The sequence below is a fragment of the Lissotriton helveticus genome, chromosome 4_2, assembly GCF_964261635.1.
Source record: "Lissotriton helveticus chromosome 4_2, aLisHel1.1, whole genome shotgun sequence".
NCBI classification, from domain to species: Eukaryota; Metazoa; Chordata; class Amphibia; order Caudata; family Salamandridae; genus Lissotriton; species Lissotriton helveticus.
In genome coordinates this window covers 95,602,334-95,620,092 of record NC_136064.1, presented here as the reverse complement: position 1 = coordinate 95,620,092, position 17,759 = coordinate 95,602,334, and the positions used below count along the sequence as shown (strand labels likewise).

Sequence of the window (17,759 nt, the reverse complement as noted above, 5' to 3'; positions counted from 1 at the left end):
GGATTCATTCTGCTTCTGGATGAACAGAATGTGTCAAACATACATTGGTCTGGCCACTGACTTCTCTTAACTTATGAACCTCTGGGTGCTTTGATTGAAACATTGATTAGGCCTGTGTTCCAGCTAGCCTCATCGTTTCCATAAAGCTTCAGATAAATAACTTTGCGTGTGGATGAGTAGGCTTTCTCCGAAGTCATAAAAGAGTTGAAGGACTTGATCATCTCTTTCAAAAAGATCGGCTGAAAAAATGAGCACAAGGTGACTTTTCCATCTTCTGATGTGCCAGTTCACTGAGCCCAGGGATCGTCACCTCTCCAAGAAAATGGGGCAGTTGGAGTCGTCCAGCAGGCAACCATCAGGACTTCTTGATCCACTTGTCTTTGATATGCTCTACCATGTCCACTAGCATGCAGGCAGGATCAACCATATCTAGGAGCTTGTCTTATCATGTCTTTAAGCCTTTGTTTGAGCTTAGAGCATTTTCCCCAAAAACATTTGAGGGTTCATCTCTAAGCAGCACCCAGGAAGGCCAAGATGTAGAATGAAGGAACTTTTGCAGAGACTATTAAGTAGCAATTAGCTATTGAGGGTCGTGTGCTCTTTTGTAGTTCATTTTTCTGGGGTTCTTGGGAAATGTGGTGGTGCTGACTGGTTAAGGTTTGTAAACTGGCTATTGTGTTTAGTAAAGGAGGAGTAGAAGCTTAATAATCCTCACTCAGGGGGTTGCCACATAGTCAAAACATTTACTTGCAAAACAAATATAACAGCACTGCTTTGGCATCTTCAGAATAGTCCACAGCTGCATGGACGGTACCATGATCTGTATGGTATTGATGTAGTTATTTCTGTTTCGCAACCATAGACATGCATAGTTTAAATAGACAGTCCTCTAGCTAAACTAATGTCTACATTTTGTGTGTGCGCAGGGAATCGGTGGGTTTTGAGTTCCTGAGGTCTGTGTGTGAGCGCTTTGAATCATCACCTGAGTTAGGCAAGGCCCAATTGCTGCACATTCAGCTCCTGTTACAGCGAGGGAAACAGTTGCTGGCCAAGCAGAAGATTGAGGATATCATCACAGGTATCCTTTTGTTCTTAATAAACACTGTTATTTGGGTTTTAAGCAGTAGAAATCAACAAATACAGAAATGCCAGTATCAGCAGCCAAATCCTCTAGACATCACATTAAGGGGCTCATTAGGATGGAGGATTTTCCGCATCCTCCGGGCCGGCGGAAGCCACCGCCGGCCCGGCGGATGCGGAAAATCCTCTGCGGACCCACCGCCAAATTAGGATAGCTGATGGGACCTGGTTTCAGTCCGTCGCTTTTCCGCCGCGGTTGGCTTACAACCGCGGCGGAAAAGCTCTAACATGGCTGGCGGTGTCTATCAGACACCGCCAGCCCATATTAGGATGGTGTAATATGTATGCTTTTCCGCAGCGGCTTTTTCGCATACGGACCTTCACTTCGGGGGCCCGTTGCGGGCCCCCTGGGTGAAGGGGGGTGGGGGGTGCACATGGGGGGTACCTGTGGTACCCCCCTGCATATGCGTGAACAAAGCAGCAGGCACCGCGCGGTGCCTGCCGCTTTGTGCACGCAAATGCGGTGCATGCATTTTTAACATTGCAGCGGGTGCAGCTTGAAGCTGCACCCGCCGCAATGTTAAAGATAGAGGATGTGACCGCCACCTGGCGGTCACATCCTAATTGCACTGGAGGGACCGCCGCGGCCCCTGCGGACGGTCCCTCCTCCTCTAGGGTGGCGGACGGACGCAAGTCCGTCCGCCATCCTAATGAGCCCCAAAGTGTTTTAAAAGAATACGAAGTATCATAGGCGAGGCGAATGGTACCTTACATGGCATCACATCCCACACATGGCCTCGCCCGCCAGGGTAACAATGGATGTAGTATGCCCCATGTCTAAACCAAAGTAATCACCCTATGGACCCCAGGTTTTGTCATTTTGTTTTGACATCCCCTATCTAGGTAGATTACCCTCTCCACCATTGCACAATGACCCATGCCCCTTAGCCATTCCACCTTATTAGAGCTTCTCTTTGACCTCCAGAGGTTTCCAATGTTAGGTCAGGCTTGGCTATGACATATTTCATATGTAGAAATGTACGTGCGTGGCTGGATCCATTCCATTCCCCAATGCAAGCAAACACAGATTTAAGATATATCAGTGATTATGACCAACACTCAAGACAGTACCTGGGTGAGATCCTTCCAGTATTTCTGAATCACTGTGCACTTCCACATCATATGGAACGAATCTTCAGCTGTGTCATTGCAACTTTGGCAAGTTGAGGTGGTTAGTCACCCCATTATTGTATGGATGAATAATAGTTGCCACCCACTGAGTTGCCATTCTGACCTCTAACCACTTCTCATCTTCCGGGTGGCCTGCGTCCCTCTCCCATTGTGCTTTTAATGCTATGATGTGACCAGTGTCATTTATTACTATTGATTTATATATGTTGAAAACTAAATGTCTACCCAAAGGTTGTAGAGTCACCTTTGCTTACAGTAGGTTGGGTGGCACTCAGAACAACAGTGTGCTGCAATATTGCTCTAGTGCGTGCCACACATGTAAATATTTGTTTTAGAATGGGATTTGTTTAGTGGATAATTTTCCACTAGGGTCTCGAATGATTTTAACTGTCCAGGTCCCCAAACCTCTCCCAATTTAGAAATACCTATTAAGTTCCATTGGTGGAACCCCTGAAGCTGTGAAACCTGAGCCAACCTTCGACCGACCCATACCAGTGTTTTGCAGGTCAGTCTGTCTTTCCACCCTGTCTACTTGATCACCTTCTTCATTGCCCTGCTGACATTCTAGTGGCTAAGGGTGTATGGTCTGGAGGGCGATTGACATACAAGTAAGGAAACAATGTTTAGATGGTGGATAGCTGCACTTCATCCCTTATCGAAAGGCCTCAGAGGTATTTACATTCCAAACTTGGCTCGATGACGAAAGGATTACGTGAAAGACTTATAATGGTTCACACTGAACACATTCACTACAAAATAGTAGACATGCAACAGCAAAATAACTGTAGTTGATTCAATATACACCAAATAATCAATAGTGTCCTAGTAACAAATCGGTTTATTCACAGTATAAACCTTTGTTTCTTATAAGTGTTCTAAAAGCATAGGTGTTAAGTTATGTTTTGTACACAAACTACTACTAACAGTTAACTCATTTGGATAAGTCCACTGTTGCCTGAATAGATATACATCATGAAATAGCAAACAGTTTTGTTTGTGACTTGTGTCTGCGATGTTTCTCCATTAAACAAATGCAAGGGTCTCAGCAGGACAGGAAATGCCGGGGAACCTATAGAAGATCAGAACATACCATAAGGAATGGAACTTGCTGGAAGGGAATCGCCAGTAATTGGAAATGTATGCAAATGTACCTGCTGGACCCCAAAGGAGAATAAACAACCCTTGGGCGAGCTGTGAATGACAGCATGCAGACCGTGAAATAATCACCACTGTGTAAAGGAACACTATTACTTACAGGCGTGATTGCCTGGCTGCAGAATGGAGAGAAAGAATAAAGCCATTATATGCAAAGAAAACAATTTCTAAATATATCAAGCCAGAGATAGTAGCATATATCAATCGTACCCATGTAGATGAAATCAGCCCTCCGAAATCAGCCTGTGGGGACATAAATAAAGTCCCTGATCACAGCTCCCCAATTCAAAAATACACCTGACCTAACTGTCACCCGTGAGGCATGATTGCCTACAGGGGGTCCTGTGAGGTCTTAAAGGCAGGGTGCCAGTTTTTGTTCTGTTATATTTTGAATGCAACGAATTGTCTAAGGATGTCTCAAATTCCCTTTCGTGTTCCTTTTTAAATAAAGGTTTTGGAATCATCTTATGGTCTTTTTTTCTGTTTATTACAGAAATATCTTGGTAATTGTTGGGTGATTTAATATGAAAACTCAATGTAATTTGGACATTTTTAGCCTTCGTTATATATATATGTTTAAAGTACTTTGTGCTCGGGGTCCCCGCAAGTCTAAGACTAAGATGAGGATTCCCCTGGAAGAGAAATAGGATTACAGGTAAGAAATGTAACATTTTTAAGGGTCAGTACACATGCACTGGGTCCTGCTTAGCAGGGCCCAGGGCATTTCAGTTGAGTCATTACATCAGTGCCTAATAATAAAAATTAAAACAGCGTTTACACGATGGAAGCTGGTCCAGCAACCTGGTATGGATAAAGCTATGTGTCTCTTCGGACTAAGAGGACCACTGACCTTTCTGCATTTACTTATAATTTGCTCCAGTTTTGCAGCTAGTAGAAGAACGTTGTTGCTACCGACCTTAAGATTGACTCAGATTCAACTTACAAAGGGTCTCCTTCAGTTAATTTTTGGATGCAATAATATACCCATGTGTTATGATGTGGTGAAATTCTTGGCCGTTGTTCAGGATCAGTTAATTATGAAAAAAGGCTTGCCACTCTAGGAATATGGAATGAGTATCCGGAGGTGGTTGTGTTTTAGTTATATTCTTAAATATAAGAAAGGGCATTGCGAGGAAAGTTAATTTTTCTGAATAGTAATAGAACAAGCATTTTGCACTTTGTTGTATAATCTCACACAACAGAAAAAACACTTTCTATACTGTCATAATTGATTATTTTTAGTGTAGAAAATGTTAATGTCTGCTTTAATTAAGGGTATACGGTCAGTAGAGGACTGTTGAATTATAATTTCTCTTCTATTACATAGCACTAATTTTTTTAATATAAGAAACAGATTTTTGTATTTGGTGATTCTTTTACATAATGTTTTTGATTACTTGCCTATGAGATAAAAATAGTTGTGTCTATGAAATTATTGCATTAGTTTGGACCAAACTGGATTGTATTTGGCACAGAGGTAATGTTAACTCTGTATGGAAATAATATGGAAGAAATGTTCCCGTGATTGGGAGTTGCTGTTGTTATGTTATGAAAAAGGAGAGTTTTTAATGTTTTTAGACATAGAAGGATCAGGGTTAAAACGAGTATTGTTGATTTTAAATGCTTGCATGTAGGGGGGTGTATCAGTACCCAAAACTGAGTCTTAGTTGCAAAAGTATGTTTTATAATATGGTATGAATTATGTGCGTATATGAACTGTGTGTACGGCCTTTCTAGTCATGACGCCAAACTGTTAATAAACTGAAACTGTTAATGGGGGCAAAACGTGTGGGTGACCCACCAAAAAGCCTGGTTTCTCACAGGGTGGTGTTTATATAATGGTTTGGTAAAAGGTATAGCGGGCCAGCCCTGACTTGGTGTTACAGGTGAAGAGGTTTGTTTATTAGCAGGGCTATAAAACTGAGTTTGTGTCTAGGATGGACCAGACTTATTTGTCAGCCCACTGATAAATCCCAACTACTTGCCAAGAGTTCAGCGTCTGCTTTTTGTGCATACATTCATACAGACAAGAGTGTTCTGGAGTGCATGTAAGAGTGATCCCTTCACAAATAGCAATGTGAATAGCCCATAATAATGTGTTATTTAAATCTTTTATGCTGCCAGTTATCCTAATGTAGAGTGTTGGACCCCTTTACATCAGGCACATGCAGTATTTAGAGACAATAATTCATGCAGGATATTAAATCAATGTACAGGAAATGCTGCAAATTACAATGAGAATTCAGAGGTGTAGAAGGCACATATCGTCTATATTGGTATGCATTATATGTTAAGAGTGCATAGTTGAGAGAAACACAAAGTCGTAATTTAAAATGTAACATGTTGGTTGAGATTGTCTGTACCAATAAGATTTTTTTTTCACCACACAGAGGAAACTTTTTTTTTTAGCAGCCTTCGAATGACAGATTGAGAAAAAAATCATTCCGTTGTAGACCTCGGCCTAGCAGTTTACATCCCATTCCTTGATGGTGAGTCATGGCTCACCGTGCCATATTAGAAGGATTGCAGCTCATGAACTGCAAGTGACAAAAGGTTCTGTATGTCAAAAGCAGTACCCTTTTTATCTGTCACATGAAGTACAACTCTGTGACCTGCATGTTACACAACGTGCTTTCTAGCAGGCACAGTAACCCTTTATGCGAGTTTGAATCAAAATTGTGACAAGATGAACACAGAGCACTCCGGTGATTGCATTAACCGCCAGAGTTATCTTATCTTATGTATCCTATTATCCTCTTAAGATTGCTGGGCACTTGAAGGTCTCTCCAGCAGGTGCCATAGCTCGGATATATTTTGAAATGCAGCCTCTTTGTGACAAAATAAAAAAGGCAGAACGGATTTACTGTTACATTGTCAATGTTGGCAATTTCCTTGAAGCAGAGTTTTCAAAAAAAGTATGTTTAATGTCACTGTGCTTTTTATTATAACTCAGCTCTTCATGACCATATCCCCTTTCTGCTGCCACTTTGCACCCTAATTTATTGCTTTCTGGGGTAAAGGTTTTCCATTGTCTGCTCGAGTATGGCTGGCTACCAGTTGGATTCCCATGATGAGGCTTTCTTTTCGAAGATCACTTCTTTTGGCTTGTCAGTGTTGAGCTGGAGACAGTTGGCCAACATCCAGTTGGGGGTCTAAGGTCATGTAGGCAGTGAACTTGTTTCTTTTATCCAATAGAGACTTCTAGCTGCACACTCCTTACCGTATAATATTCACCAGGTGTCAGACTGGATCCGGAAATTTGACGGACACTTGGTGCCCTCCTTATATACTCCAGTTGGAACCAGTTCTGGTAGCTCTTGGCTCCCACTCTGGTGTGAAACTGGATAATGGACATAGGAATATCCTCCCCTCTGTCCAGCCCCTCTTCTTGGAGGGACCCCTGAGTTGTCTTAAGCCCTTTCTTGGGGTATAAAAGGGCTTACCTGTAGATGGGCCTTCGGATTAATTGTTGGACAAGACTCAAGCCTGAAACCACACCACTCTTCGACCGTCTGGTCACTTGGACTTCGCCTGGAACGGAGATTGCATCACAGAAGACTCATGCTGCTCCTGGTCTCACTGTTTTCTTCGTCGTCTCTGTCTGTGCTTCTTCCAGGATTTTCAACAGACCTGCGGGCATCAAGGAAACCTGAAGTAATCTCCCTTGGAGTGTAGGAGTCACTCCCCTGCATCGGCTGATACGGCAACAAAGCTGACCGGTCGGCAGTTCCTGAGGTCTCACAGACTTCGAAAGGGTCAACAACACAGGTAGTGGTTCTGCAACTCCCTCGAGACCTGATCTGTCCTCTCAGCAAGGGTGAGGCCAGTATCCCACGTCGTAACCGCTGGGACTGAACCCCTGTGCAGCTCCTCGACTTGCCATTGCCAAGGCTTGTTGGCTCTGCTCTCCAGAGATCTTCGGGCTACAAGAGCTCCCGCCTCCAGCATCTCTTCCTGCCAAGATCAGCGTCCTCACTGTATCCTCTGCACTGTGGGCCTTCATCTTTGGTGAACTGCTCGAGGTCTTCTTATGACTCCTGTGCCTTCAGCCTGTGGGTCCTCTTGAGTGTCTTCTCATGCTTCAGTGGGCTCCTCTGCTTGCTCAGGCCTGCTATGACTCTCCTGCATTTGGTGAGTCCCTTGGACCTTGCGGGTCCTAACATTGCTCCTTAATCGTTCTCCACATCTGTCGCTGCTGCAAAGGCTTGTTGGTGCTCCCGCCAGACACCTCCCCCCTTTCCCCCCTGGTTCTCGATTTTTCCGATGTGGGACAGCTCGTGAACGGCTCCTGGTTTTCCTAGGCATCGGCTGTCCCTCGCAGCTGCAGCGACAAGAACACCCTTATCACTCCTGCATCTTCCGTCATCAGTGGGCATTTCTCGTCCGTGCCTCCCGGTCACCTCTGAGTGGCGTAGACTCTATCCCTTGTGCTTGCAGGTTCTTCTCTTCAAGAATCCACCATTGTATTCCACCGAACTCTTGCACAGTCTTCACCAGCTGCATCTTTACTTAAGTCCTCCATTGTGGTCAACGGTGGTTTCCAACGCCACTTCACACCTATGCACCCTGCTTCCCTGGTGTAGGTATCCTGGTTCCTGGGGTATCCACGGGTGGGGTGACTCTCCAACGTTCCATCTTCCACTGGGTTTCTTCAGGGTCCTCTGAGAAGGGTCCTTCTTCTTCAAAACTGCAATTACGACTTCCCCATTAACTTACATTTAGTATGCGGCTGTGTTTGCACTCTGCACACAGCGTCCGCAGGGTTCCTTGGTATTTACCTTGGGTCGTTCCTCAGTCGCAGTTTGCAATCCACTTTATTAGTATATGGTTTGGTCTTCCCCCGGAGACCACTGTGTATTTGTGCTACTTACCAGTTCTATTACTGAAGTATTGTGTTTATTGTGATTATATCTCCATGGAGGAGCTATTGCAATGTGTTAGTGAGTGTGTATAATAAATATACATCTTTTTATAACTAGACTGTGTTTTTTTTTCACTTAACCTATACTATATGATTAGTACTGGTCAAACAAGCTGCTTCACACTCCTTCTGGACTAAGCCTGAAGGCTGCTCTCCACAGCTACCACTTGGAGAGCTCTCTAAGGTTGTCTAAGACCACTAACATCACCATAATGGTTGTCTGGATTAGTGCAAGGTGCTTCACTTAAATAAGCGTGCACCATATACTAAGACAGCCTCCTACACCCTCCAGAGAATGAGAGAGGTAAACAGCCTGCTGCTCTAAAGGCATTCCTACTCTGGTTTGTATTTAGAGTTGAAGAGTGCTACTAGGTTCGACGCCTTCCTGGAATTTGAGTTTCTGATCCCCCAGTCTTCTACTGCATAAGAGACTTACTTACAGCAGTGAAACAAGTTGGCTAAGACTATAGCAATCTCTGTACGTATTCAGATCACATGTAGTTATCTTCACTCTATTCCTGAGAATGTGACCCTCTTAAGTATCTTCAGTGGAGTTAAAAAAAATATTTCCTGTCAGCCCCAACAGAAAAGACATCTAAAAACCTTGCTGTCCTGAACAGAATGTCTTCAGTTCTAGACAACGTTAAAATTACCTGCTTGCTAACAAGATATTGACACTCTTTGTCGGAGAGGGCTGTCCCAGCTGGGCCCAGGTCATCCGAATTCATGATTGATTTTTTTTCTCCTGATTCTTAAAAGGTGGCATAGACAAAACCGAGTACTTCCTGTCAACTGAGCATGAAATGTTTTACAAAATTCGACTGTCAATGAGTACCAGAATACTTTTGAGGTGCCACATTTGGAGAACTTCAACAAGATTTTGCAGCGGAATGCTGACCCAGCTTCTGGATATGTTGTATGATGGGCAAAGCAGAGCGACCACTAAGCTTTTGGGCTAACATTCTCAGCTAAAAGTTTCCATCATCATTCTGCAGGTTTTGAGTTTATAGCAACCAGTGTAAGAAGAACCAGAACAGCCACTACTCCCACCCTAGATGTGACTTTACCCCTACAGAGGAACTGGTTATGATAGCTGTAGGAGGCTGGCCTGGTATACAATAGCAGAAGACATCTGTAGTCTCCAGGATCTCCACAGCTCTGAAACTGCTTTGAGCACTTGCTGTGTCAGATGTATGCTCTCCAGCCGCGACCATGCGATGTCCTTTCAAAAACGACTAAAGTTAATGCCCGATGAGTGGATCCTGCAAACAGCAGTAAACAAGTTTATTTTCTGCCATTTTTTTCCCAAAAAGCTTCCTTCTCACATATCCCCTCCCTCATTAACACATTTTGATTATGACATTTTGTGGCCTGTTGCGAAAGGAAAACTAGAGAGAGTGCCATTGGAAGAAAATTGAAAAGGGTGATTGTTATTTCTGGTCTCATGAGACTTCGCATGGGCTGTCCCACTCTAGGCGCAAGGTGGATACGAGGTTCTATTAAGCCACCTACGCACCCATCAGACCAACTGGTAAAAATCTGCTCGCCTTTACTGTGTATCTGAGCAGTTCCCTGCTTAGGCCCAACTATGCTTAGGGATTTCCACCATAGGCTCTGAATGGGATGCTAGTAACTAGATATCTATAGAGAGGACCAGATTACTTTAGTAGATAGTCTATTTTGCAGTGTGGTGTTGTGCTAGAGGTTTAGATAGGCTTTAGGCTTACATTACACATATTATACAATATGTTGTCAAAGAAATATTTGAACTTTAGGAGAGGTTACAGGCTACTTAAGCATGGTTGCATTCTGCAAGTACTTTCCATCCTAAGGTAAAGGGACTTTTTAAGGATTACGGGGACCCTGGACGAAATTAATTTTTCCGGGCCCCAGTTTGGAACAGCTATGAATTTATGACCCAGTTTCAGGTCTTTTGTGCCCTCTTTAGCCAGGTCACTGACAGTGCCCAGGTACACTCTCAAATTCGAATTTTATTTTTTTATAACAAATTTTATTGGGTTTTGGCACAGTTGCATGACCATACATGCCAACAAATACACAGAATGTTAGCATGATTACACCTATTAACAACAACTATATAACTTGCACAGAAGATCCTACGCAAGTACCATATCCTACCACAAATAGGCATTAGTCATATACAACAGTCTCTTACCATTCCGCTATATTTGTGTATTTCTTCCTCAAGAAGGGCACACGGGATGGCGAACTGGATCCAGAACAATGCCCCTACAGTCCGCCCACCGCTGCCAGACTTTGGGGAGCTTCTGGGGGAAACCTCTCGCTTGGAAAACAGCAATCTCCAGCCCCATACAATTGTCTAATCCCTTCTTTCACACCCCAATGGTTGGGAGTACATCCACATTCCATGCCCTGGCTATATACCTTTTTGCCAGAGTTAGACCCTGGAACAAAAGTAGCTGTCTATTCCCCCCTATGCCATCTTTGCTCTGGAGTAGGATCAACTTGGGGTCCAACGGGATTATCCAGGAAAGCCTGAAACGCTCTAGCGCTGTGCAGCTCCACACTATATGGATGAAGGTGCCACCATCCACCCCCTGCGGAGGCATATCAGGGACTCAATCACGCCCATGCGTCATGAGTGATGTGTTATGTAATAAGCTCTGTGGAGGTATTTCAATTAAATCAAGCAGAGACGATCAGAACCGCTGCCTTACGCGGCGCGCACAAGGCCTCTGTACAGTCATCATTGTCTAGGGCACCCAGATCTGCCTCCCAAGCCGCTCTAAGGGCAGGCAAGGTATTGCTGCTATTCTTGACAAGTGTTTGGTATATTTTCGCTGTTTGGTGAGTGCCCAAATCTCCCAGGTGTAGTTTGCCCTCTAGTGGGTTACATTTCGAGAGTGTCCCAAGGTCTTTAATGTACGGGGTAAGTGCGTGACGGAGTTGTAAGTACCAATGGAATTGGCTGCATTGCAATTGATATTCGTTCTGCATCTCTTGGAAAGATTTCAGGATTGTGCCCCACATCACATCTCCAAGGGTGGAGATTCCAATGGTGTCCCACCTCTGAAAGGCCACAAGGTGGTTCACTTGTCTTAGCATATTGCCCTGCCATAATGGCATCGACTCCGTAAGTTTCCCCCATCAACCAATCCGTCGTAGGGAACGCCTCCACAGGGTGAAGACCACCTGTGTTGCCAGTGGATGGGACCTAACACCCGGTCTATAGGTAGTCAAGAATGGAGGCGGCACCTATCACCCATTTCTCCACTGCATGCACAGGGTTACCATGATGGTTGTACCACCAGTCATTTATAATCAAAAAGTGAGAAGCAAAATAATATGAATAGACGCTTCCAGCAGCAGTACCGCCACACTATGTGGATTAGAAACAAGTCCAGAGAAAAATGCGGCCCCCCACTCCCAGTAGGACTCCACCAAAGACAGCGTTCAACTGCCTGAATCATGTCTGAGGAAGAGCATAGGCATAATTCTGTAATTGATACAGAAATTGGGGCAGAGAGACCATCTTAAAGATTGCTGATCTGCCCGTCAGAGCCAACGGGAGGAGCGACCAAACCTGCACCTCCTCCTTTACACGCATTAGGTCTGACTCCAGGTTATGGGACCACGACAATGTCGCTTCTGGACAAATATATACCACCAGATATTTAAATCTGCTTTCTGCTGTCGTCAATCCTGACGCCCACCCTGCAGCTATGATACAGCCATTAACAGGGAAAACTGTAGATTTTGAGGCATTCATATAAAGCCCTGAAGTTTCACCAAAGATATGCATGATCTTTAAGATGCGTGGCCTGGAGGTCTCTGGGTCGGTAAGAAAGAACTGCACATCGTCCTCATAAAGTGCGATCCTATCAGATAATTCAGATTTCACTCCTCGAAACCTCGCACTTGGGTGTCCATCCTAACCTACACCGCCAACGATTCTATGGCCAGTGGACAACCCTGCCTCGTACCCCTGCGGATCAAGAACGGGTCAGGCACTGCACCAGCAATCCTTACTGTTGCTGATAAGTTGGTATATAATAGTTGGATATCAGAAAGAAATCTGGGACCTATATTCAGGCGCTGCAGAATCCCAGCTAATGGAATCAAAGGGTTTATCCATTTTGGGCATTAGCCCCACGGTCGGCCTCCCCAAACAATCAGCCAAAGCTAGTGTGTTATAGCCCTGTTGTGGCTCGGTTTCACATAAAGCCTGCCTGGTCAGGCTGAACCAGGGCCAGCAGATATCTCATCAGCTGATTAGTCAAGGTTTTGGTGAGGAGTTTATCTTCCATATTGAGGAGGGATATGTGAATATACGATGAGTGTTCTTCTGGCGAATGGCCCGTCTTTGAGAAGATCACGATCTCTGCATGCAGCCAGTGTGGCGGGAGTGACTCCCCTCACGTGAGAAAGTGAAGCACTCCCATAAGATTTTTCCCTAGGCATGGCTTAAATGTCTTGAAGAATTTATATGGGAACTCATTGGGGCCGGGAGCCTTCTTGGTCTGCAATCCCTCCAGGATAGAGGAGAGCTGCTCTTCCGTGATCGCCTCCTCCAGTCGAGCCCTAGCACCGTCCGAAAGGAACCGGAGTGGCAGAGCAGTCACAATGGTGGAGAGTCAGTGTCTCCCTCCGAGCATACACTTCTCTAAAGTATATGGCAAAACTCTGAGCCACATCATGGGGATCTGACAACAACTGCCGCTTCATGTCGCAGATCACAGGTATATGGGTGGAATTTTGGGTGACCTGACACAGTCTGTGCAGCATCTTGCTTGATTTGTCCCCTCCATTGATATATGCAAATCTGAGCTGCCCACCAGGCCAACTTAGCTTTGTCAGCAGTAATTTTTGGTACTGATGTTGAGTAATACCCAGCTGCCGCCGTGCAATGCTGTCGTCGGCTTAACGAACATGTGCCTCAAGCATCTGTGCATCAAGGTCAACAAGGCCCTGGGCCCGAAGTTAATGCTTCCCTGCACAGTAGCTAATGTCAATCCGTGGTATTGTTGGTTTAAAGTTCTCCCATAGCATGGCCACGGAACCCACTGTTTCTGTATTAAGGGTAAAGTATTTGTCAATGGAGCGGGTAAGATGTACTGGGGATCCCGCAGATGCCATGGCGAAAGGCGCCAGTGCAACGCAGGTCTCTTGGGCCCAACATGAAATTGGAGAGCCTCCCTGGCTACGATACCGACGTTAGACAGCCTGTGAATGAATGTATTGGGGACCAAGAGGTAATGCAACCTAGAAAGTGAGCCATGAACTTGTGGAGTAATATGTGTAATCATTATCAGTAGGGGGATACCTTCTCCAAGCATCGAGTGCGGGTGCCAGTGAACCAATCCAGTCCTGCCTTCCTCTGGAACTCTGCCCTGCGCCATCTCTCCTTCTGAGGTTACATTATGTCATTCCATTCGCCTCCGATCACCGAGAGGCCCCCAGGTAGGTCCCCTGACAAACGGATAACAAGATTTACAAAGGACTGACCCAACGGTGGAGGGACATATATGCTGTATAACGGTGAGGGATTCGCCATAAATGGTGCTCGTAACTAGAAAGTACCTGCCATGGCTGTCTGATCATGATTCGGTGAGCTGAAAGGGAACACTACGCTGGATCAAGATGCCAACCCTCCCTAAACCCCTCATAAACCCAGAATAGAATATCTAAGTATAGCCATATCTGGCGAGGCACATTATCCAGTATGTGGGTGTCTTTCATAGATTCACATGCCTGAATCATTCCCCGTCGTCGAGACGGGAGTCTCCGGTATATAAAAAAGTAATGTCCTATAGACATACATAGAGAAGAATAGGCCTAAGGATCCCACCTTAGTGGCCTATCTATGTCCTTTTGTAAAAAGGACCAAAGTAAAGAAGGCAACCAATCAGCTACTACCTCCTTCTAGAACCTTCCTGTTAGGAACCTAGCTCTCCCAGATTTTCTACCGCACGTTGTGCTAGGGAGTCTCCACCTGAGTTCTCCTCTGGATTCTTCTTCTTACTTTAAAAAACGAATTTACCAAACTTATTACATTATGGCTGATGGCCAGAAAAAGGGTCTCTTCAGAGCCTGTTCCTCGTGTGGAAAGAAAAGGCTCCATGTAGAGGACAAGCATGAAACCTGCCTGTATTGCCTCTACCCTCACCATCAACCCAAGGACTGCAAAATATGTTGGACCTTCTCAAACAAGACCCTCAAAGACAGAGAAGGACGCCTGCTACTCTGGCTGAACAGGCTGAAGAACAGGACAGACGACTTGGTGTCAGACGACGGTGAGAGTGTCTCTGGTACTTCACAATTTTCCTTGAAGAGGCCAAGGGTTACTTCCCCTAGCCCCTCAGACACCCCTCCTAAGAAGACTCTCAAGAAGTCCTCAGAGGGCAAAACCTCAGTGTCTGGCAAGGATCTTCCTGTCACCAGGAAGCAACCGCTGACCTCCACGACGACAGCGTCGATTATCTCTTCAGCGCAAAAAACTGCACCAACGTCGACGACGACAGCATCGTCGGCCACCTCCTCGACGACGAAGACGACGACTTCATCGACGGCGAGCATGCCAGTGTCGTCGACCATTCCATTTACTCCATCGACGGCGAAGACCTTATCGTCGACGACGAGGTCGTCGTCGAAGTCGTCGACGATAGTCCCGTCGACGAAGATCATCCCGTCGACGAAGGACACGTCGACGAGAACACCGTCGGCGGGGACACAGTAGATGACGGGGAAAATACCGTCGACGAAGGACACGTCAACGAGAACACCGTCGGCGGGGACACAGTAGATGACGGGGAAAATACCGTCGATGAAGTTAATATCGACGACGACACCGTCGACAAAGTCGTCGACGACCCCTGGAAATGCATCGTCGTTATCGGCGTCACATCTGACAACGCCAACAGGCAAATGGAAAGAGTCTGAGCTGCTATCTCATGCCATGGATACCTTGCCGCCACAGACATCCCATATCGCCATTAAAATCACGAGGAGGCCAATTACGCCAGACCTGACGTCACCCAGTAAGGTACAAGAGCTGCCTCCAACCGGTCTATTACAAGGCGAGGAGTCGGAGGAAGAGTTGTACACACAAGCCACAAGCCCATCTGACCTTGTGGTCAAGTGTCAAAGCACCGATGAGGAAGTGGACGAGGTGGAACATATAGAACATTCAGTCCACTCTCAAGTCCGCACACAGGTTACACCGATGGTGTGCCTACCAGCAGCCATTGTATCAGACCTGCAATTCTTAATACAGGACTACAAACAGCGGTTTCCGGAGAAACCCACTACGCCTACACCTACAGCTGTACACGCACCCACTCCTTTGTCCCGACACAAGCCGCCACCATTGGCCCTTAGTAGGGAACAAGAGCCAATACAAGAAATTCACTTGTCTGATGACGAAGAAAGAGACCAGGAAGAGGGCGAGGTCCGTGACGACGAGTCTGACCCAGATGTAGATCAAGACTATATCGCTCCTTCTCCGGCCTCCCCGGAACCACAGTCCTCAGAATCACCACCCGCAGACATCGGTGGATTCCATAACCTTGTTGAGCGTGCAGCCAAACGTTTCCATATGGCTATGGAATCTCAGGAAACCGAGTGCTTTCTGTACGACTTCAAGGAACCGACTAAAAAGACAACCAGGTCAATTCCCATCATTGACTTTATATGGAAGCAAGGGAAATTACTGATGCAAACACCAGCTTCAATCCCAGTAGTAGTACCCAGGCTCGACAAAAAATACAGAGCGACTTCATCGGCGCCAGCATGCCTCACAGGTCACCCCAAGGCAGATTCTGTGGTAACCCAGGCAGCACAGAAAAATTCACGTAACCCAGCATCGCCTCTGTCAACACCACCTGACAAAGAAGGCAGAAAACTGGATACTATTGGCAAGCGTTTCTCCACCACGTAGGCCATGACAAGGTGGCAAATTCCATCGCACTTCTGGGCCCCTACAATCGACAACTTTGGGCAGATATCGCACCTTACCTATCTAACCTGCCAGAGGATGTCAAGGAGGAGGCTCATTCGCTTCTCTTGGAAGGCCAAACCTCTGCCTCTGAGCTCATTGACTGCGCAATGGATGTCGCCATGACCGGTTTCAGGCAACTGGCAGGTGCTGCTGTACTCAGAAGACAAGGCTGGCTCAAAGCCACCTCTTTCCGCCAGGAGGTGCAAACAAAAATCCTAGATATGCCCCATGACGGCCAGCATCTCTTTGGAGAAAAGATTGATGAGGCTTTAACTACTATCAAAAAAGGACACGGACACTGCCAGAGCTCTTGGCACACTGCAATTCCGGAACCAGTCCTTTCGTGGAAACAAAAATAGAGGACAATCTTCTTATAGAGGCACATACCAGAACAGGTCCTCCTATTCATACAACCAGAACAGAACGCAATACCAACCGCGATAACAGCAGCAAGGGCGTCAGACTTCCTACGGCAAGTCGAACTACAGGGGAAAGAACCAGAAAAAACCCGCTGGCAACCGCCAATGACTTGTGTCAATGGCCAGTCCATCCACCATTGAACTGCTTACAAATTGGAGGGAAACTCACACACTTCCTAGACAATTGGAAGTTAATAACAACAGATCGGTGGGTACTCCAGCTCATTCAATTCGGACATTCTCTGGAATTTGTCACGATCCCTCCCACAACACCACCTCGCAAACGATCCCACAGGCACCTACGATTGCTTCTTCAGGAAATCTCTTCCATGCTACAGAAGGGAGCGATAGAGAGAGTTCCACCAACCCACAAAGGAAAGGGTTTCTACTCCCACTTCTTCCTGATCCACAAGAAAGGGAAAAAGTGGAGACCAATCCTCGACCTCAGGGCACTCAACCTGTTCCTAAGGAAACAATCGTTCCGTATGGTGACACTCCAAGAAATCCTGGGACTTTTGGAGGAAGGAGACTACATGACGTCCTTAGACCTACAGGACGCTTACTACCATATTCCTATTCTCAAAGGGCACCGGAAGTACCTCAGGTTTGCTGTAGCGGGGCAGCATTACCAATTTTGTGTCCTCCCGTTTGGCCTCAAATCTGCTGCACGGATATTTCCCAAATGCCTCTCTCCTGTGGCATCCTTCCTTCGTCAACAAGGACACCAGGTCTTCCCATACCTGGACGACTGGCTGGTAAAGGCACCATCTGCGACCGGCGCAGCCAAATCCTCCAGCGTCTGTCTGGATATTTTCCAACGTCTAGGTTTGACCCTCAACCACGAGAAGTCCGCACTGGAACCCAACAAGGTCATTACATTTCTTGGGGCGACTCTAGACACGGAACGCGTCAAAGCTTTCCCCTCTCAGGAAAGAAAAGTCAAACTTATCTCCCTGGCTACGTCAGTGGCATCAAGGAGGACTTTGCCGGTCCGCACCTTCAAGTCCCTCCTCGG

At 46.1% G+C, this 17,759-nt stretch overlaps 1 protein-coding gene across 4 annotated transcripts in view; it reads left to right on the top strand.

Moving 5' to 3' along the window:
• TEX11 (testis expressed 11) overlaps window positions 1–17,759 on the top strand; it is an 853,291-nt gene that overhangs the window by 496,282 nt on the left and 339,250 nt on the right. For all 4 annotated transcript variants that reach the window (XM_078640006.1, XM_078640005.1, XM_078640008.1 and 1 more), the window contains one exon: window positions 927–1,078. In XM_078640006.1, the coding sequence (XP_078496132.1) occupies window positions 927–1,078 (152 nt within the window). The remainder of the gene's footprint in view (window positions 1–926; window positions 1,079–17,759) is intronic.